The sequence below is a fragment of the Elephas maximus genome, chromosome 2 (genome assembly GCF_024166365.1).
Source record: "Elephas maximus indicus isolate mEleMax1 chromosome 2, mEleMax1 primary haplotype, whole genome shotgun sequence".
Lineage (NCBI taxonomy): Eukaryota > Metazoa > Chordata > Mammalia > Proboscidea > Elephantidae > Elephas > Elephas maximus.
In genome coordinates, this window is record NC_064820.1 from 70,912,471 (window position 1) to 70,934,706 (window position 22,236).

The 22,236-nt window shown below is 33.8% G+C and overlaps 1 protein-coding gene across 5 annotated transcripts in view; it reads left to right on the forward strand.

The window, feature by feature from the left end:
* The window catches only part of ERBIN (erbb2 interacting protein), a 169,693-nt gene extending 147,750 nt beyond the window's left edge, over positions 1–21,943 (forward strand). For 2 of the 5 annotated variants that reach the window (XM_049864706.1, XM_049864695.1), the window contains 9 exons: positions 348–462; positions 2,080–2,263; positions 2,936–4,493; positions 10,303–10,446; positions 12,903–13,022; positions 15,560–15,769; positions 16,851–16,943; positions 17,429–17,503; positions 19,665–21,943. In XM_049864706.1, the coding sequence (XP_049720663.1) occupies positions 348–462; positions 2,080–2,263; positions 2,936–4,493; positions 10,303–10,446; positions 12,903–13,022; positions 15,560–15,769; positions 16,851–16,943; positions 17,429–17,503; positions 19,665–19,772 (2,607 nt within the window). In that variant the 3' untranslated portion in view covers positions 19,773–21,943. The remainder of the gene's footprint in view (positions 1–347; positions 463–2,079; positions 2,264–2,935; positions 4,494–10,302; positions 10,447–12,902; positions 13,023–15,559; positions 15,770–16,850; positions 16,944–17,428; positions 17,504–19,664) is intronic. The other 3 variants (XM_049864714.1, XM_049864723.1, XM_049864730.1) reach the window with 3 other exon arrangements.
* Positions 21,944–22,236: the final 293 nt, after the last annotated feature.

Below are 22,236 nucleotides of genomic sequence, written 5' to 3' on the forward strand. Positions count from 1 at the left end.
AAACTGAGTTTTTCAAGGCAGGAATTGTGTTTTATTCATCTTTGTTTCTCTAGCTCTTAATATAGTTCAGGCATGTGGTCATTTATTTATTAATACACTTGAGTTAATGGTCTGCCACAGAAAATTATCACGTAGGCACTTTGGCATATTGTTAACAATTGCTATAGTTTTATTGCCATATTTTGAAAAAGTTAACTATGTACTAGTTTTAGCTACTATTACCATAAAAAATGTGTCATACATGTTCTTAATATCCTGTCTTTTCTCTTTGAAGTTCTTTTGACTTAATATTTATTCAAAGAAATAAAAATTTAATTTTTATAAACATTTTCTTCTCTTTTCTTTAGGAATCTGAAGAACTTTCTTCTGATGAAGAGATGAAAATGGCAGAGATGCGACCGCCTTTAATTGAAACCTCTATTAACCAGCCAAAAGTGGTAGCACTTAGTAATAACAAAAAAGGTTAGATGTTGAAAGAAAGCACTGAGAATAGAATTTATTAAAATTTTTGGTATAAATTTCATTAAATGTTATTATGCTGCTGAAAACATGCCTTAGAAACTTTTAAAACATGCCTTGTAAAAATTCTAATTCCTCATCTCTCTTATTTTTAAAGAAAGATAATAGATCTTTTCTCTCCCCTATTTTAATATAAATTTGTTTATAAGGACATGGACTTAAGCCTAGACTTTAATTCATTTCCGTTTCTTATATGGCTATATGATCCTTGAATTATTTATTTTATCAATGTGGATATTTCTAATTTGACATACAATGAGGTTAGTGAAGATTTTTTGTGTATATCAAATGGACTAGAGTATGTAAAGCACCCAAGTCTAGTGCAATACTTAGTGTATAGTAGATACTCAGTGTTAATTTTACTCTTCTCTCTCCTAAGCTTCTTATTAACAACCCCCACCCCCCAGCCGTTCTTTCCATGTAACTTAGAATTTCAGACTCTTAGAGGTGAAAGGGTATCTGTCCCTTTTCCCTCCATCAACCCTTCCCACCAGTACATGACTCTCTGTATTACCTTCATCAGCCTTATCCTTTGTGGCATCAATTCATAGTAACAATAACAACAGTAATTGTTGAATACTTACTAAATGGTAGTAAATATTTTACACGTGTCATCTAATTTTCACAATGGCCCCATGATAAGGAGGGCTAGGAAAGAACTTAAACCATCTATTAAACAATACTTTAAAAATTAAGAATCCAACACCCCCAAATATATTAAGCTTGAGGTCACATGTACTACTATTTTCAACTGTAAACACAATCTAGAATACTTGCACTGTGCTCCCAAATTCTGTGGAACACCAAAAATATCCTTAAATCGTATAATCATATAATCTCCTATGGCTGTACCTATATACACTATTTCTGTGCTTTGGCTAGAATTGAGATAGTTAAAAATGGCCTTTAGGGTTGTAAAGATATTATATTATTATCCTTTTAACACTTTTTTTTAACTACTTTTTATATTACCTGCCTATAATGGAATATGAACAGTCTGTTTATAGAATTCATATACACACAGCCATCTCACATATTTGAAAGTTCTCTATTGATTAACAATTCTATGAAATGCTTTTGTGAAAATTCCTTGATGTGTTTGATGTTTGTGTGTATGCTCATTTTTATTTTAAGAATAAATGAAGCAAATTCCACAAATGTATGAAATAATTTTTTACCCAGATAAGTTTACAAAGGTATTGGAATGTAACTATGAGATTTTTTTTTTTTAATGTATCGTGAAGGGTGAAAAAACATATTCACTGAAACTAGTTGATGACTTTAGAAGACATTGCATAATATAGTCTTGTCAGTAGTTAAAAATAAAATTTTGAGTAATCCTAACATTGATTAGATTAAGAACAATGATACCACTATTTTAAAATTCTCTAGCCTTCGTGCATATTAGGACTGACTTTTTAGGGGTACCTCTGGTTCTTTTCTTATCCATATAATTTATAACTCATACATGGAACATTACAATATAAATGCCATTTTTCATCACTGGAAAAAATTTCACAAAACTTGGTGGCTTTATCATCTTAAATTCTTTTGTTTCAGATGATACAAAGGACACAGATTCCTTATCAGATGAAGCTACACACAATAGCAATCAGAATAACAGCAATTGTTCTTCTCCGTCTCGGATGTCTGATTCAGTATCTCTTAATACTGATAGCAGCCAAGACACCTCACTCTGCTCTCCAGTGAAGGAAACTCATATTGGTGTTAATTCCAAAATCAGGTTTGTGAACATCTTACAAATAATTTTTTTGTATAATAAATAGAAATAGTAACACAAATACAACATATACACCCAGAAGAGTGATTAGATTTAGTTTCTCTTTTGCTTCCATATTTAATGGAGAACTTGGGAGACTATTTAGTTCTTTGCCTTGTACATTTTTTTAATCCGCATATTTGAATTTAATAACTACTTAGTTAGTATGGTTAATGTAGTGTTTCAGAATTATCTCTAAAAAGTCCTGTCCTCTCTACTCAACTATTCAAGTTTTTGGCTTTCTCTCAGTGTATCTATCTTTCAGGCATTCATTTTTTTAGCACAATCATGAAAAGATGCCACGGGAGAAGAGGATACATAAGCCCATTTTTCAGCATTGTTTAGCCCTAGTAAACAACTTTGTGACAAAGTAGATTGAGGATATTGAGGAAAATTAATCTTGATACTCTCTATGAATTTTTATTTCATTTTCTTGTTTCCATTTAAAATAAGCCTATATTATTTTCCTATGAAAATATGTTTAAGCTACATGCTTCACAATAAATGCCTTTTATTCATGACTCCGTCAACTCTTTGAACTTTGTATACCTACACATTAGCTAATTAGCCATTAATATCACCCTTACTAATAAACTGGACTTTATATTTTTTTTCATAAAATTATCTTTGTTTTAGGCAAGAAGATGAAAATTTTAATAGCCTTTTGCAAAATGGAGATATTTTAAACAGTTCAACAGAAGAAAAATTCAAGGTTCATGATAACAAAGATTTTAACCTCCCTGAATATGATTTGAATATTGAAGAGCGATTAGTCCTAATTGAGAAAGGTGTTGACTCAGCAGCCACATCTGATGAGTCTCACAAATTAGACCATATTAATATGAATCTTAATAAACTTGTAACTAATGATACATTTCAGCCAGAGATAGTGGAAAGATCAAAGACACAGGATATAATGCTTGGAATGGGCTTTTTAAACATGAATGCTAAAGGAGAAGCTGAGCACTTGGAAAATGGAAATAAGTATCCTAATCTGGAATCCATAAATAAGGTAAATGGACATCCTGAGAAAACTCCACAGTCTACTAGAAGGACTGAACTATTTGACACTGACTCTTCTGTTGACATGGGTATTTCCAAAAGCACTGAAGATCTGTCACCCCAGAGAAGTGGGCCAGTTGGGTCTGTTGTGAAATCTCATAGCATAACTAATATGGAGACTGGAAGACTAAAAATCTATGACATTCTTAGTGATAATGGACCTCAGCAGCCAAGTGCAACAGTTAAAGTAACATCTACTATTGATGGAAAAAATATAGTCAGGAGCAAGTCAGCCACACTTTTGTACGATCAGCCGTTACAAGTATTTACAGGTTCTTCTTCATCTTCTGATTTAGTATCAGGTACAAAGACGATTTTCAAGTTTGATTCAAATCATAATCCTGAAGAGTCAAGTATAATAAGAGGCCCCACAACATGTGGTCCACAATCTGCACCTCAAATATATGGCCCTCCACAATATAATATCCAGTACAGTAGTTGTAATAGCAGTGCTGCAGCCAAAGATACTTTGTGGCACTCCAAACAAAATCCCCAAATAGATCATGTCAGCTTTCCTCCTCAGCGCCTTCCTAGATCAGAGAGCATAGAAAGTCACAGTTACATTAAACATTCTGCAAATATGAACTTCTCTAATCATAATAATGTTCGAGCTAATACTTCATACCATTTAAATCAGAAGCTTGGCCCAGCAAGACATGGGGAAATGTGGGCCATCTCACCAAACGATCGACTCAATCCTGGAGTAACTCGAGCTACAATTCAGCGACAAAGTAGCGTGTCCTCTACGGGCTCAGTAAATCTTGGTGATCCAGGTCCCACAAGGCGGGCCCAGATTCCTGAAGGAGATTATTTATCGTACAGAGAGTTACATTCAGTGGGAAGAACTCCACCAGTGTTGTCAGGATCACAGAGACCTCTTTCTGCACGAACATACAGCATTGATGGTCCAAATACACCAAGGCCTCAGAGTGCTCGACCCTCTGTTACTGAAATACCAGAGAGAACTATGTCAGTTAGTGATTTCAGTTATTCAAGGACTAGTCCTTCAAAAAAACCAAACACAAGGGTTGGTTCTGAGCATTCTTTATTAGATCCTCCAGGAAAAAATAAAGTCCCTCATGATTGGCGAGAACAAGTACTCCGACACATTGAGGCCAAAAAGTTAGAAAAGGTAATCGAAAATGAGTTTTTTTTCCTACTCTTTTGTGAATTTATTGTATATTCCTAAAAAAATACTTTGCATTCTTCATTTTTTAAACATGGTGAAACAAGGTATTCTTGAGTTACTGATTAAAAAACCAAACCCACTGCCGTCAAGTCAGTTCTGATGCATAACAAACCTATGGGACAAAGTAGAACTGCCCCATAGGGTTTCCAAGGAGTGTCTGGTGGATTTGAACTGCCGACCTTGGAGTTCCAAGTTTAGACTTGGCCAGTACTCAAAACAATTGAGGTGGTAGTATAAACTTTTCCCTTCCCTTACTCCCCAGTTTTTCTAAATGGGTATATATCTATTTTATATGTTTATGTGTATATCTCTTTTGGATTATGTTCACATACTGTAAATAATACGTGTATATATATACCTGTGCATCTCCATTGAATTTTCTGACCTCGTGGTCTCCTCTATTAATAATAGTTGATGATATAAGTATGTATAAGAAAAAAATAGCAGTTTATAGTTAACAGAATAAAAAGAAATGTAAATGTAAATATTTCATTTAGGATTTTTCCCCCAGCCCGTGTTATATAAACTAACACTGTCACTGACACAGATTGCTTCTGGCATGGCATTTACTCTTGACTTTTCTCAATTGCATTTCTGGCCTACTTGAATTCAGTTAAGTGTTCTGTGGCTATCGTGTAGTTTGAAAAAAGTTGGTAAAATAATTTATGCTTGTGTTCAGTTTGTAACTTTATTTGTAGATGCCCATCCTTTGAAAGCAGTTAAAATTTTTTAAATTATCCCATAAATCCGATATTAGAACCATAGTTATGACCCAAGCATATAAGGCATATTCTTTCTCACTGGATTTTACCCAAACATGATCTTACCTTTATTTCTTAAAAATAAGATTTTTTTTTTTATAAACAGCTGAATATATGTAACTTCAGTCATTAAGATTGCTTAAAACAAACTTTTCAGGAATATATGCCTAAAATATTATTGAAACCTTATACCATTCAGTTGCTATAATTGTTAGCTCTTTTTCATTATTATCTCAACTTTAAAGTAGTTGTGCATTCATAGACCTTAGGCTACTTCTTTCTCATCTATCCATTTTGTTTCAGGTGTAACTCTGTATTTAATGTTGAAGTTAACTTGAACTTGTGTGCTTTTATAAGAAGTATGGAAATTTTCTTAAGCAGAGAAGTAACATAGCTGTGTTTTATAAATAAGCTTCTGATGACAGTGTGAAATTGAATTTGAAGGAGGGAGAGGCCATAGTCAAGGAGATTGAGTTATGAGGCTGTTTTAGTGATCAAGATAAGAAATGACGTCTGAAGTGTTGAAGTGCAGTAGAGACAAAGGAACTAATCAAAAGGCATTTCTGAAAGACTGTATTCAGTCATTGAGGAAAATGGATAAAGCTTGATACTTGTGCCATGAATAATTGGTTGTTGGGAATGCATTAACTTTTACTGGCTGTATAGAAGGAGTAACCAATTTGGTTATCATTATATTCTGTGTAGTTGACATCTCAGATGGCTGTTCTTCCATTCTTTTCCTGTCTGACAGAGACGTGTCTGGACTTTAGTAAAGAACAAGTAGCAATGTAACCTTTCAGTTTGTTTGTTTTTTTCCCATCCCGTAAAATACTTACATATTTAGAAATTTGCTGTACAGTTTCTTGGAGCATGAATGACAGTGGTTTTCGAGTTGTGCCCACTGGTAATTTAAAGGTGAGAATTAGGTCAGTGAAACTCAGAGAGGCCCTGTGAGAACAAAACAGGGCAAACTGTGTGAAACAGCTGACGGAATAACACATACTTCGAAGTTGAGAGGGGTACTCTTTCACATGCTATACTTGCGAAGACACTGCCCCTCCCATTGCTACTCATTCACTAGCCAGTGTACTGTGGTATATTCCAGTTCATTGGTTAGGAAGTATTTTCCAAGTAAACACCAAAAGTATATGCTACTGTTACTAAAGCTCTGCTGTATCCCTTGCAGGATATTTTATTGTCCATGTCTGTCTTAAATGTATGCTGTGTTTGCTTTTTTCTGATCTTAAATAGTATTTACTATAGTGCAAGAAAAAGCTCTGAGCCTTTTCAGTGATTTAAAAGTTGCACATGCAGCAAGTGAAGGGGATTGTGATGAAGAACTTGTTGCAAATAGGGGTTGTTGGTTCAGTCGTTTCAAAGTGAGGGCAATTTTACATAACATTCAAGGGCAAGTATGAGTTTTTTGTAAGTGGTAAGTTTGTAACCCAGGGACTGCCCATATAGATTTTACCTATGCACTTCCTTTAATCCAGATCAGTTGTTCTCAAACTTTTCTATCTGGGTTCTATAAACAAAGCCATATATACTGTACTTTTGGAGGGATTTCAGAGATTTTCAAAGATTAATTATTTTGTGTTTTTTTTTTCCCACTTTATGCAAACTTGGACCATGCTATACATGGTTATAGTGCTATAGTGCTGTACATGGTTCTTTTATTTGTATAAGAATAATTTACCACTCCTCTGCCTCCATCTTCTTAAAAATCATTCAATGAAAATAATTCAGTGTTCTTAATATCGAAGCATAATTTGGGTAATTTGCACATTGAAAATTGATCCTGTGTTTTAATTTATCCAAGACCCCAGTGCAGTTAAAACAATGCATTTCATATATTAAAAAAATGTTCTAAAAATATTTAATATTAATTTTGCTCTATAAACTTTCACCTAAAGCACAATAAAACATTTAAAAGAAACAAAAAAACATTTATTGTGCCTCTGAAAGTACGTTTTTATATATAGATTATTCTGTGTAGTGTATTTTGGCTGTACTCATTAGATGTGGGAATCACAGTATGGGCAGCATAAGCATATGGAAAGTGCTATATAAATATATTACTAATTAACAACTTCAATGTTGTTGTTCAAATGTTACAAAGTAGAACTGCCCTGCCCCTTAAGGTTTTTAAAACTGTAATCCTTATGAGAGCAGACCTCTAGGTCTTTCTCCTACAGAGCCGCTGGGTGGGTTCCAGCCACCAACCTTTTGGTTAGCAGCCAAGTACGTAACCGTTGCATCACCAAGGCTCCTTCGCTACTTCAGCTGTAACATGATTTAGACCCCAAACTTCAGAGCATTGGTTCAAAGAGGGAGAGGGTGATGGAGGACCTCTGAGTGCCATTCCCATGCCTACCTCCCCCAGGAATCATAATTCTGATGGCACAGTAGACGTTTGAAAACTTAGTCCCCCAGGGATTTCACAACGCCTGACTACCTCTAGAGGTAAGTCCGCAACTCAATAGTTGCTACTTTGCTCAGCTGAGAGTTAAGTAATAGTACAGAATAATACAGAAATAGATAAGTTATTTTCCCCAACAAGCTATACCTGAAACCCAAACATATAAAATAGATAGCTTACCCAAAATCTCAAGATTTCTTTAATTAAACTAACTGAGAAGCTTTGAAAAGGAATAAAAACTTTTTATTTCAAAGTTTAATACTAATATCCAGCTCTTGCTGATATTGCTTGTTATATAAAAATTCAGAAAAGAGGCCCTCCAAACCATAAGATGATTATCGTAACTTGATAATTTCCGTGTTCACTTGTTATTCTAGAGCTGTTAGGTTGTAATGAGTGACATTGCCCAGGACATATGCCAAGCATTTAATTGAGTTCTGTACAGTGTGTTGTGACAGAGTGCAGTTTTATATAGATGTATATGCACAGGCCTGAATTCAAAACCAGTTGTGTGCTGAGCTTCAGTCTTCTTGGTCAGTGAAATATTTACAGGAAGCTCATATATGTTCAGAATGCTGACAGCAAAGCTTTGTTCCAAGAGCTAGCTGGTTGCCATCAAGTCAGTTTGACTCATGGTGACCCCAAGTGTGCTCCATAGGGTTTTCAGTAGCTGATTTTTCCAGAAGTAGATTGCCAGGCCTTTCTCCCAATATACCTCTGAGTTGATTTGACCCTCCAACCTTTCACTTATCAACAGAGTGCATTAGTCATTTGCACAACCCAGGGTCTCCTGTTCCAAGTTCTACACATCATTTTTTTTTTAAAAAAAGGGATCAATCAGGCCACTCAGGTTAACACCATGTCAAAACTTTGTGTATAACACATGAGCGTACGTTGTTTTTGTGTTTGTGTGTGTAAATAATTTATTTTTAAAATTCTAGTCAAATATTTGTGGAGCCCAGAATTGCCTCTGCTAAATCCTTGATGAAGTGGTTTAGGAAAATGCTCTTCATTACTAGAAGTTTAGCTTTTCTTTAGTCTTGCTTTAGAATCTACAAAATAACTAAAAGTGTACGTGGTAATTTTATACACCCTTTTTCTGGGGAGTCCTGGTGGTGCAGTGGTTAAGGGCTTGGCTGCTAACCAAAAAGGCCGGCAGTTCGAATCTAGCTGCCACTCCTTGGAAACCTCATGGGGCAGTTCTATTCTGTCCTATAGGGTTGCTATGATTCAGAATCGACTCAACGAGGATGGGTTTAGTATTTTGGTTTTTGGTTTTGGTATCTTTCTGGAATCATATATTAATGTTTCTTGGTATTAGAGATCAACTTGAAAATCTGGAGATGATATATATTTCCTAAGAGTAAAATTTCCCCAAATGTATGTGCTTGTTATAACATTCTGCATTTCTCAGTAGTGAGACACGCCCAAAACATGGTTTTTTCCAGTTTGGCTATCAAGGCTTCAGTACTCAGACATATTGACTAAAAGCATTCACATGAAAGAGCAGCAGTTAACAACTTTGGAAATACACAAGAACAAACAGGATCAGTGCATTTATGGGATTAGTGATTAGGCATTTTTGTGAGTCTATAGAAGGATTCCATCAGTGGTTCTTCAGGTTTAAGCAGCAGTAACACGTAAACCAAACCCATTGCCGTCAAGTTAATTCCAACTCATAGCGACCTTATTGGATAGAGTAGAACTGCTCCTTGGGTTTTGAGGAGCAGCTGTTCAGTTTGAACTGCTGACCTTTTGGTTAGCAGCCGTAGCTCTGAGGGTTTCAAGCAGCAATAGCTACCATTAGCTCCAAAAATGTGGTACTCCTTAGTATTTGTTTATTTGAAAGGGAAAGAATTCTTACACAATATAAGCATTTTCTATTTTTTTTTTCCTCTAGCAAGTGAAACCTTATTTTAGATAAGTTCTGAAACTGTGTATGTTGAACTTTTCTCTAATATAAGATGTTTTTGTAAGTGTGAAAGTTTTTTTTTTTTTTTTTAGAAAATGAAGTGGCCAAAAACCTGGTATTTTTCGCAAATATATTTTGTACTATACTGTGTATGTTTAAAGTGTCAGTTTATTTAATAATAAGGCAGAATTAATTTCTATAAAATAGGCTCTCCAGAAATTCTTTTTACTTAGAAACTACTGGTTGTTGATAAAATTTATCTTTATATAAAGACATTAGTTTATTTTCTACGTGTGACTGTATAGATACACATACATCTTCTGAGTATGGCAGTAATTCCTATTTTCTGGTGAATTTCAATAAAATGTGATAAGAGTAAAGGAAGTGGCATTATAAAAGCAGCTATGTGTTTGTATTTTCTTCCTTGGTGTCCAAACATGTGAATGGTTATATTTACATGTAATTTATGTGTCTATGTATATGTTGTAATGTAAATATATGGCAAACAGTGCCAATATTGGCGAGGCACTGAAAATTCAGTGTTGCATGATATTTCTGCATGGTATTGGGGTTTCTTGTAAATAAGCCTGTGCAATAACATGTCTTGTGAATTTTGCATGCTACACTAATATCTGTTACATCTATCCCCTCTTTATTCAGAGCATGCTGTCAAGGTCCTTTAATTCCAATTTTACTGCTGTAAGCAGCTTTCACTATGGCAGCTCTAGGGATCTGCATGGCAGCCAGGGCAGTCTTGCCTTGAGTGTTGCAGACAGAAGAGGTTCTGGTGGGCACATTTTTCGTGTGAGTACCTGCAGTACACCATAGAAGAGAAAAAAAAAAATTAAATGTTTTAATATTTCTAGAAGAAAAATTTTCACTGTGAGTTAGAAGTCTTGATTTTCTCCCAGTTCTTCCATGGCTTAGTTCTAAAATTTTTTTTAATTTTCTTGGTCACGAACTAAGGATGTAGCCAATTGTTGTTTATCCATGCAAAAGGGATGAGCAACAGAAATAACTATCCAAGAAATTTAAAAAAATTATTCTTTGCAGTATTTTCTCCTAATATTAAAATTAATGCATCGATCTCACTAACTGGTGGTTTTAAGGCTTATGCCTTATGCAGTCCATAACGGGGTTGTGCGGAAGAATAGTTTTTACTCAGATGATTGCGAATTGGTTAATAAAAAGCACTACCTGCAACTAAGTTCAACCAAAATTCACTGGGTTATGATTAAATTTGAGGCTGGAGAAATTCTGATAAGTACCAGTGGAAAGGCAAAACCAAAACTCTTTATTACCTACATTTTACGGTAGTTCTTAGTGGTAATTGTAAGGTTAGTGGTGGCAATCAGGTTGATGGTGAAGAGGAAAGTTTTTTGTCTTTTTTTTTTTAATAGAAGTTAAGGATTGGGGATAAGAATGACAGGAAAGGAGAAAGAACAGAGGAACTCTGGCGTGGCTCTGTTTTAGGATTTTCCTCTCCATAACAACTTCAAGTGGTAGCTTAACCTCCAGATAAGATCTTTCTCTTGCTCTGTCTGTCCATCTTTCCATCTTGAAGAACTTTCTCCTTTTATAACCTTGTTTTATTGCCATATTGACTGTTTGCTTACTTCTGGGTCCTTCACTTTTTCTTGAACCCCTGTCCCCCATTTTTCAAATACAACTCTGGTTTTGCTCTATTTTATTCTAGAGTAGGAGCCATCTGTTGAATTCACTGTTTTCTGGCTGGACCTCGGCTAGTCTTGCCCTACCCTCTGTCACCTACCATCACTTGGTTTCTATGCTATGTTAAGGTGGCAGCAGTCATTTTGAAACTTCGCAGTTTGAAAAAGAGAGAGGGGAGATGACTGTCAATAGAACTGTCTAACATTTCTTATACCCATGCCAACAGAAGACACAAGGTAAAGACCAGTGATTTCTCTTAACTCAGGAGTAATCTTTGCATTCACAGTCACCTGGAACAAGTGTTCTTTCCCTCAAATTCTTCTACAGTAACATTTTTTGCTTGCTTTTCTTAAATTCAAGGTCTCTGATCCCATTTAATTTTACTTTTTAATTTATTACATGCTTGTTCTTTTAAAGAGTAGATAAACAGATGTACATTCAGGTTGAGTTTAAATTTCAGGCTGGGATTAAGTTGATTATTATGTATTCTGAATGCGTATTGCAATAAAAGAAGGAAAATAAAGTATTTATTGCAGGAATATACAAAATTACATCAAACCACATGTAAAAATGCTAAGCCATGGTTTGAACTAGCAACTAACTAAACTTCATAGTTCTGTTGCAGATACGGCTTCTAAGATAAATTTATATATCCTTAAGTTTACATGTATCCTGTGATATATCATAATTAGATGGATTCAGAAATGCTTTTCAACATGTTAAGTTCACTTGCATTTCTATCTTGCTTGCCATATACAGTTTTGAGAGTAACAGTGGTGTTATCATCACAATCTGTTTTGTTTTCTAAAATATATCTAGTTGTCTTTAGAACTAAATTATAATGAAAAATGTAAGGTGTCTTGTGTCCCACCATATTTATAGTAAGAAATATTCAGAATAATGAGATGTTGAGTCTATTTTCCCTCTAATGCTATCAGTGAAGTAAACTATATATAAAGATAGCGTTAAGAGTATGAAGATATCCTCTTAAATACAATTAATTAATTTTAAAAACATTTCATCAGATCAGTTCCTTTCAAAATATTGGGATAGGATTAAGTTAAAGCACATTTTTTAAACTGTAAACTAATTGGTGCTGCTCATCATTAAAAAAAATATCCTGGGTGGCATTACTGTGCTGTTTAAAGAATGGCAATTAATTTTTTTGCCAAAAAGTTTTCATAGTGCTCAAAAGGAATATCTTTTCGTTGCTCTTAAAATTTGAGGTTGTTTATTCTAATAACTAAATTTATTGCTCCAGAGAGTTAAAAGCTAGATATAACCGTAAATAAAAAGTAAAAAAAAAGAACATGTAGAAGAGTGTGTGTATTATAAAGAAATAGATTAACAGTATATGTCTATAAATTCTGCATACATTACAAAAATAAACATTGTGCCTCGTAGCTTTGGAAGAAGGCTGAAGGTGCTAATATTGATGATAGTGATGACAGTAATGTTTGATTTGGGTCTTCGTCTTTCAACTATCTAGCAATATTTTTTCCTAAACTTCTCTCAAATGTCATCATCATTTTGGTTTCACATCTTAAACACCATTATTTGTTTACTTTTTATGTCCCCCTCATTTGAAGAATCCCCAGCCATCCAGTCCAGGAGATCCTTGTCAAGATGATGTATTCATTTCAGGACAGCAGAACTACTCATTTGCTACACTTAGTCACAAAGATGTTCCTCCAGACAGCTTGATGAAAGTAGGTGCTAAGGAAATAAATGATGCAGTATCTGTGAGCTTACTGTCTTGTGTGGTTTTGAACTAGAAATACCATATATACTTTAACACCGAAAATCACTTTTTTGAGGGCTTTCCTCTCCTGATTAGTAAGAACTTTTTTAAAAGTAGCTGCAAAACATGAAATAGAACTGTTATTTCTAAGTTTATTCCATGATTTTTCCACACTGGAGAATCGTTGTATTGCTGTATTTGAAGCTCTGTAGTACCACCTATTTATTTTATCATTTGAATCAAGGGTTTTGGGGCATTTCCAACAGTAAATGTAATTGGAAATTTGAAGGGGAACCTGTCTTTAATTCTTTTTTCTAGAATATTTTACTACTATTAAAACCAAAAACCCCTTGCCATTAGAGTTGATTTGGGTCTCATAGCAACCCTATAGGACACAGTAGAACTGCCCCCGTAGGGTTTCCAAGGCTGTAAATCTTTACGGAAGCAAACTGCCACATCTCTGTCCTGTGGAACAGTTGATGGGTTCAAACTGCTGACCATTTTTGGTTAGCCGCTGAGAGAGCTTAACCACTGCACCACTAGGGCTCCTTTACTATTATTAAAGGCATTTAAAAATAATTCAAATGTAATTTTAAGTCTCCTCAAAAGACTTGTGTATCGTAAAACAGATGATGGATGTATTCTCAGTATTTTCATAACTAAACAGCTTTACTCATTTAGCGATATAGCTTTACTTATCTAGTGCCAATGCCAGATAATTCCTTACTATCCTCCCTCAGTTATTCTTCCTCTTTTTCTTAACTAATTCCAGATGAAGCATAATTATTTCTTATAAAAAACTTTTACATTAGTCTTGAGAGTAGGCGCCTGGCCATCTAATTTATGAGTTCATACATATCTATTATTTTATCCTTATTTTTTGTTTGGTTTTAATTGAGCTCTGTCATCCAGTTTCTTTTCTTTTTAATGTACGTTTTGTGGTTTGTGCTTTTTATTTTCCCGAGCCAACTATTAATCATAGCTTAATATCACCCAGGTGTATATTTAACATTGCTGTAGAATGTCAGACAAGACCAGATATCCAGGTATAAGGGAATCTTAAGACTAGGTCAGGAGTAATTATTGCCTAAAGAATTTTTCCCAGGAAGAAGGCATTGAATCTGCACATAGGAATAATGGTATAAACATGAAAAAAAGCAAGTGTTATCTACAAAATTGTACGTAGTAATAAAGTTAAGGGCACAACCAGTTAGTTACTCCTAGACAAGTAAATGACTTTATACTGGTCAAATAGTAACCAATCACAATGTTTTTTTCAAAGATGTAGAGATAATATAGTACTTCATTCTCATTCTCCTCCACCAATAATAAGGTTTGTGATAGAGTAAAAACACATACATGTTCTCAGACTTCGAAATTAACTAAGTTCTTAAGTATAACACAATCTAAATCAATGAAAAAGCCCAACCCCACTTTCTAAATACACAATCTTTTTCACCAAAGCTGAACTACTTTGTACCTTTCAGCACGGTTTGCGTAAGAAGTTCTGAAACTGTTGCTATAATCTTTCTCCCTTTTCTGCTTTTTGATAATTTTAGGGAAATGGCTCAAATATCTCCCTCACAGTTTTTCTGCGGTTTCTTACATGGATGAGGTCATCTTTTTATTAATAATCATTAGAAGTCTACATAAAAATCTATTTATATGCAAATATAATGGCTGTAACGTTTCATTTTTTTTCAGAATAAGCTATTAGGCTCATTCCCCAAAAAGGTGATTTTAAGTCTAAAACTCAGGCTCAATGTCTAAAAACCCGGGAATCATTACAACAAAGATATTTCTTAACAACAAAATAATCTCAAGTTTTTATTTAGCTTATGAACACTAACATAGAATGTCAGAGTTTAATATTTGTGGTTAATAGTCTGTGAAATTAATATTTAGAGAGTTTTCAAATTATTAATTCATAAATACGAATAAATCAATTTACTACTACATAGTTAGCTGAATTGGCTTGTTAATTCTGGAAAGAAGTACAAAAAGTAGAAAAATACACTCATTATATTAGAAAAAAAATTCTAAGACAAAATTAGTTACTTTTGTTCTGAAGAGAAACATCAGCAGATGTACTTTTTATGTTTGTGTGTGTTTAAATATAGATGGGGAAAAAGATACCCTTCTAATTGAATTTATTTAAATTTTGGCATACTGACATATGTTTTCTTTCTTAATAACTTCGTTAGTATAAAAAAGATAGGTACATTTATATATAACAAAAAAAAGATTTAAAATGCACCTGTGATTTACTTTCATTTGAAAGCTCGACTGAATCTGTCAAGCACTCAGGCAAGTTTAGAATTAATACAATAATAGCTTTTTTTTTTTTTTATTTTCAAAGTTTAAAAGATAACATAAGTGGTATGGTATAGTGTGGTTTAGAATGCTAAACTCTAGTGCTTTTGTAATAACTTCAAGAAGAAAATCCAAATATTTGTGATAAGACATCATTACTGGTCGTTTTAAGACACTTCATGTTTTCCTTAGATGCCTTTGAGTAATGGACAGATGGGCCAGCCTCTCAGGCCTCAGGCAAATTATAGTCAAATACATCACCCCCCTCCTCAGGCATCTGTGGCAAGGCATCCCTCTAGAGAACAACTAATTGATTACTTGATGCTGAAAGTGGCCCACCAGCCGCCATATACACAGCCCCATTGTTCTCCTAGACAAGGCCATGAACTGGCAAAACAAGAGGTAAGAACAATCAAGAATATTTTGAAGTATGAGGCAAAGCTTTTAACGTGTGTGTATAGGTTATTTAATTATTGGCAATAGATCCATAAAGAATTTTCACTAACATTTTTACCATTTTGTTTTGAAGTTTTAGTTTTATGGTAAGCATATCAGATATTAAACTTTGCAGTTTAACTTGCCTGTATGATCCTTTCCTTTTTTGGTTCCCTGACATAGGATTTAATATTTTTGGCATGACTTTTTTTCTCTTAAGTGGTTGTTTTCCCAAAGTACCTGCGGTAGTCAAACCTTCTTCCCAAATATAAATAATAGACCATCAGACTTAAATGGTACATTACGGTTTGCTATTGTTTGTCTTGATTCGTCACATTTCGAACTTTGATTATAGTCTCCAAACTACTTAGGGAATTAAATCTTCAAAAATACTCAAAGTCATTAGTCATGCATTCATATATTGTGATAGCTTATTGAAAAAATGATCAATATTATTAGAAACAGAGAAAAAACACTTCATTTGATTGTGTCTTTGGGGAAGATGAATGTTTTATTAAAAAAAGTTTAGTTCTTGAATCTTTTTCATAGCTGGGTTACAAAAATTATATCAGATTTAAAAATCCCAACTCTTCTGAAAAATATAATTAGATTCAGGAAATGAAGGGTTATATACAAAACCAACCAGGAATCTCTTAGATTTTTTATGAAACAAGCCAGTAAACAGAGGTGCTGTATAATTTAGATGGAGATTGATAATGTGCATGTTATGTGTTTATACTCTGTCGTTAAAATCCACGATGTCTAAAAAGTATCATAGGTTCAACTTTAATTGATTGCTTAACCTCATAAAACAAGCAATGGATAAAGTTAGGAGCTATGCTTTATAATCTTGCCATGCCTTTAACTCACTAACTCATTAACATAATATTCCATGTTGTAGTCTCACTTCACCTACCCAGATATTTATTTAGATGAATCTTTACAGATTTATGTTTGCTTAGACTGAATTCACCAAAATGTAAATATGAATGTTGCCATGTTATAAATTTTTCGAAATAATAATAGTTCTGTTTTCATATTAACTCAGATTCGAGTGAGGGTTGAAAAGGATCCAGAACTTGGATTTAGCATATCAGGAGGTGTTGGGGGTAGAGGAAACCCATTCAGACCTGATGATGATGTGAGTTTTGTTTATATATTTTTTAAAATACCCATAGTTTTATTTACTAATTTAATCCCCTTTATTCTTAAGTGAAAAAAATATAGATTGTTTATGTAAATTTAGATACACTGCCTGTGTGATTTCCCTCTATTGTTTAGCTTTTTATTTTGAAGTTTGATCAGTTCAAGTTAATTGAAGAAAAAAATTTAACTGAAGTTTTTAATTTTCATTGTTATTATGTGATTTTTAGTTTTCTTATTGCTTTTGCACAGATCTGTAAAAGTAAATTTATCACTTCAGCAGAAGTCACTATATGAAAGTCAGAATTACCAAAGATGAAACTAATTTTGGGTTATTACAGTAATAGTCAAGAAAACACAAGACAATTTTTATACAACAACTGAGATGTTTGCATAGTATGAAGGAAAGATTGCTCCTTGATACTCTGTTACTTATGCATACTATCTTTGGTTAAGTAATTATCTTTTGTGTTGCTGTTAAAGGGTATATTTGTAACAAGGGTACAGCCTGAAGGACCAGCATCAAAATTATTGCAACCAGGTGATAAAATTATTCAGGTAATTAAGATAAATCTTTTTTAAAATCTTATTTTTTATTTTACAAGATCTGCCTCCTCATCAAGGAATTGGTTATTAAATGCCAGAATTGAAAATAAGCATTTTATGTAATGTATCTTTAAATGTGAATGGATGAAAACAGTGGCATTTCTTATATTCTCTAGTGCTTTAACTTAATGCTTTCATTGTCTAAAATTTTCCTACCTGTACCTTGGAAAATCATGCTTACATATTTGAAGTTTGTGGAAAGATTTTGTTTAAGTTTGGGAATGTTAATTTGTGCCAATTTAGACGATCAGAGCACTATTCCTTGGAGGCAAGCTATCATCATCTTAGAAAAGGAAAATTCCAAAATCTGAGAAACCCTTCTTATTTTTCCGTGCCTTTTTTCCTCTCTTCTGTTCCTTCACCTACTCATTTTACCTAACAGTGTAGCTCTGTCTTAGCAGGTAGACATGCCTAAGACACAAACACAGCTTTACCTTCATTGTTGTTACTGCATACTCAGAAATTAAATAATCTTAAAAAAACAACCCTCAAGCCAAAAAATGATAGAGGCATTAGAGTTTAGTAGATAAAAGCATAGACTATGAAGCCAGACTGCTTTAGTTTTAATCTTGGCTCAAACACTTTTATCTTGTGTGTGTGCGTGTGTGTAAATATACGCAGCAGATCATACACTCTTTCAGTAGTTTCTAATTTACACAGTTCGATGACATTGGTTACATTCTTCACATTTCACCATTTTTGCTGTCCCTCCCCATTTTATTTCACCGTCATTAACTTAGACTCACGGTCCCATAAACTACTCATTTATGTTTTAGAGTTACAGTTACCAGTTTGATTTCATATAGACAATTCTTTAAACAGCATAATGCTTAGGGCACACATTCTTTACTAATTTAGCTGAACTGTTGTTTAGTTTGAAGGTGATTTCAGGGGATAGTTTTAGATCAAGGGTCAAAAATTTTCTCAGGGCAGATTTCACAGGTTTCTCCAGCGTCAGTGGATCCAGTAAGTTGGGTTCTATGAGACGTTTTAAAATCTGTTTCACGTTTTCCCACTTTTGATCATGATTCATCTGTTGAGTCTTGATCAAAACGTTCAGTAATGGTAGCCACGTACCATCCAGTTCTTCTAGTCTCATGACAAGGGAGGTAGTAGTTCATGAGGCAACTAAATCTGCAGTTCAGTTTCTTCTCCAGCTACTGTATCTCCTTCCTCTGCTGCTTCAGGTGAATAGAGACTGATTGTTTTATCTTGGATGGCCGTCAGCAAGTTTTTAAGATCCCAGGAACCTACTGTGTTAGGCCAATGGGTAAAATAAAGTATATGTGTGTATGTATGTTTATATATGTACACACACGTATATTTGATTTCTAAATTTCAAGCTTACAGAAATACAAGAATAATCCAACACTTATATACACTTAATTTGGTCACCAACTGCTAATATTTTGCCACGTTGTCTTTAGCATGCATTCTTCCTGCTTTTCTTCCTTTTTCCGTCCCTCCCTCCCTCTCTATACACACAGTCACTCACTCACTCACTCATAGAGTCATGCACATTTCTTTTTCTAAACCATATGTAAATTTATAGCTTCAGTTTTGTGACCTTGAGGAAGTTACATTACCTCGCCGAGGCTCAGTTTTCTCTCCTCTAAAATAAGATGATAAAAGAATCATCTTTGATGGTCGTTATGAGAATCACAGAATTTAATTCATGAGGAGTTCTTAGAACTGTGCCCAGTATACAGTAAGACCTCTAACAGTTAGCTTTAATTATAGGGAGTGTAATGGTCTCTTTTTTTTTTTTTTTTAATGGTCTTGGTCTGATGGCACCAAGGCAGTGGGAAGGTTAGGCCTTGCCCCTCTGTGGCATGGTGACCCTTAGTTGGACATCAGCAGGCACATACACACAACACCATGTCTAACACTGTACCCTAAAACAAGTAGCTCCTAACATTGGGCCGCTACTTAAAAATTTGACTGCAAATTCAGTACAGGACTCCCAAGTTAAGAGATTCTGTTTCCATAGGTGTTGGGTAGGGCCCTGGAGCCTATATGTTGTTTTAAATTGCCAAAGTAATTCTTAAGTGTACCAAAGCAAATAAATTATTATGAATGTTTTTCCTAAAAGCATTTTTTTTTCTTTTTCTAGGCTAATGGCTACAGTTTTATTAATATTGAACATGGACAAGCAGTGTCCTTGCTAAAAACTTTCCAGAACACAGTAGAACTCTTCATTGTACGAGAGGTTTCCTCATAAAAACTGTGGACAAAAAAAAGGGGAAGACAGCAAGATTTATTGGAGGACACTTGCAGGGGAAATTAATATTTTGATTATTTTTATATATAAAGAACTCAAAAAACTGTGTTCAAATTTGTACATTAATGGAATAATGGAACTTGTGGTTAGAGGGAAAGAACCACTGTACAGAATATAGAGGGTATTGTTTAATTCATATGCTAAGGCTTCTTGTTAGGTTTTTAAACACAGCAATCAAAGCTACAAAAACAAACCTGTGTTGTTTTTGTATAGATTGTGCATTTATTTTTGGATTTCATACACATGACTGAACTCTGTGCAAGGCTATGATTAGCCTTGATTGTAGCCCAGAGACAGATGGCAGAGCTGTCTGTCTCATAGCTTTTATGCCCTTATTTTTATTCAACTGGTATTAATATTTTTGCTGAAACTTTTTTTTTTTTTGTGGGCAGGAGATTTGAAGTGTTGGCTTTTGCTATGTGCACAGTGAATTGAAGAATGAGTAGGTGAAGGTGGTGCTGGTGGGTTCACTTTCCAAGGCCAGATTAAAACATTATTTCATATAAAAATCTGGAAGCAAAGGATGAAAAAAACAGCTGTTGATGTCTTTTTATTAGTAGAATAATGCAATAAAAAATGTTATGTGTTTTTAAAGAAATAAAAAGGACAATAATTGCATTTTATGACCTCTACAGGATCTGTTTTTGTCATAGCCATTGACTATACATTTGCTACTTGTGATTCAATTTTTAATTTTTTAGTCACACAGGAAATTTTTAACTATACTGTAGATGCATGTCCATGCATTTTCTGTGCCATGGAAATCCCTGATTTTTTGCAAATGGTGGTACTTCGAATCTGTTTTTTAGTTAGTACTCCATTTTGATGTAATGTGTAATTTTATTTTAAGCATCAAATGAAACTAAAATGGCCAGTTTTAAGATTGTGTTGCCTGTAACACAAAATGTAAGAAGGTTTAGGAAAGCCTCTTGATTTTGTTTGGTCTTGATTTGCCTTGGTAAAGTAAAAGGAAACAGTACGCATGGAGCTAGGAAACCAAAGCAAGTTTGTGAAACTGGCACAGTGAGAGAATTGCTGTGGAGAGCTACAGAGCAAAGGGATGGGTTCTTGAGGCCTACCAGTGTGTAAAGGTGTTTAAATAAAGGGCTGTTCCTACAGGTAACGTTAAATGTGAACTCGACGCCTCAGAGTCATTAAAGGGTTTCTAAGTATATCAGCGTAATAGTGTTTTACCACCAACTGCCTTTGTTCCTAGTTACTATAACAGATACTTGATGATAAGTTTATTAATCTTGTTTATCCAAACCATTAATTTTATTTGTTTTTGTTCTGTGTATGTAATCAAATAAAATTTAAGTCACATGCAATCGTAGGAATTAATGCATGGTTATTTGGACCAGAAAAAAGTGCCATAGAAGACCAATAACTGTTTTTAGTCAGGGCTAGTCTGGAGCCTTTCATTAGAGCAATATTTGGCTGTTGCAATTCATTTTTAATGACTAAGAAGTATAATTTGCGAGTTTTTAAACTGTTACTCTTTGTCCTTCAACCTGGATTTAATTAGGACTTTTATAGGACTAGCAAAAATACCAACCTACATTATTTTTGCAAAAGTGAGTTGGACTTTTTCCTTTCTTGCTACTCAGAGCAAATAGGCAGTACTTTTTAAAATATGTGAACTCAAATATTGTACTTCTTTCAAGATGTTATCAATTGCTTATTGTACTGTATAGTTTTAATAATTTTGATTGAAACCCTTTAACAACTCTTTGTAAATTTTAACTCATTTTAGTTGATTTTCAGTACTATTTACATAGGAATTGATTTTTATGGATATAGTAGAAGAAATGTGCTGTATTTTGATAAAATTCACTTATTGTATGTGTGTTATAATCTCTAAAGAAAAGAATGACAGCTTCTTTAAGATAAGCCTTGGTGTTCCTTTTATTCTTAGTTTATTTTTGAAATAATTGTAAAATAATCACATTCTTTTTTGTTATTTTTCACAATCCCATTCAGCTTTTGATAAGAAATACATAAAATAGGTATAATTTTGAAGTCTTCAGCTACTGTCAGCTATTTAACAAGATATACAAACTTTAATTTTGGAAAAGGAAATAAACCCCCCAAACAATTGATTTTTTACTGATCTAACCTTAAGTTAATGGTCTCAATATTATATTGAAATACTACAGGCTCAACAGGTGTTATATGCACTAGTATTTTATTCTACTCCAGTTAATTTTTTTCAAAAAGTTTAATGTTCATCCCATAAAATTGAGTATAAGTTTGTTAACAAGAGGAATAATATGTGCTACAAGATGAAAGGCTAACAGCAAAAAAGTTTTCCACTTAAATTATAGCTAAAGTTTTCTTCTAAAATATTGGGGAAAAAATTAAATAAATGATGTTATTTTCCTCAAAAAGGAAGAACTCATTTGAA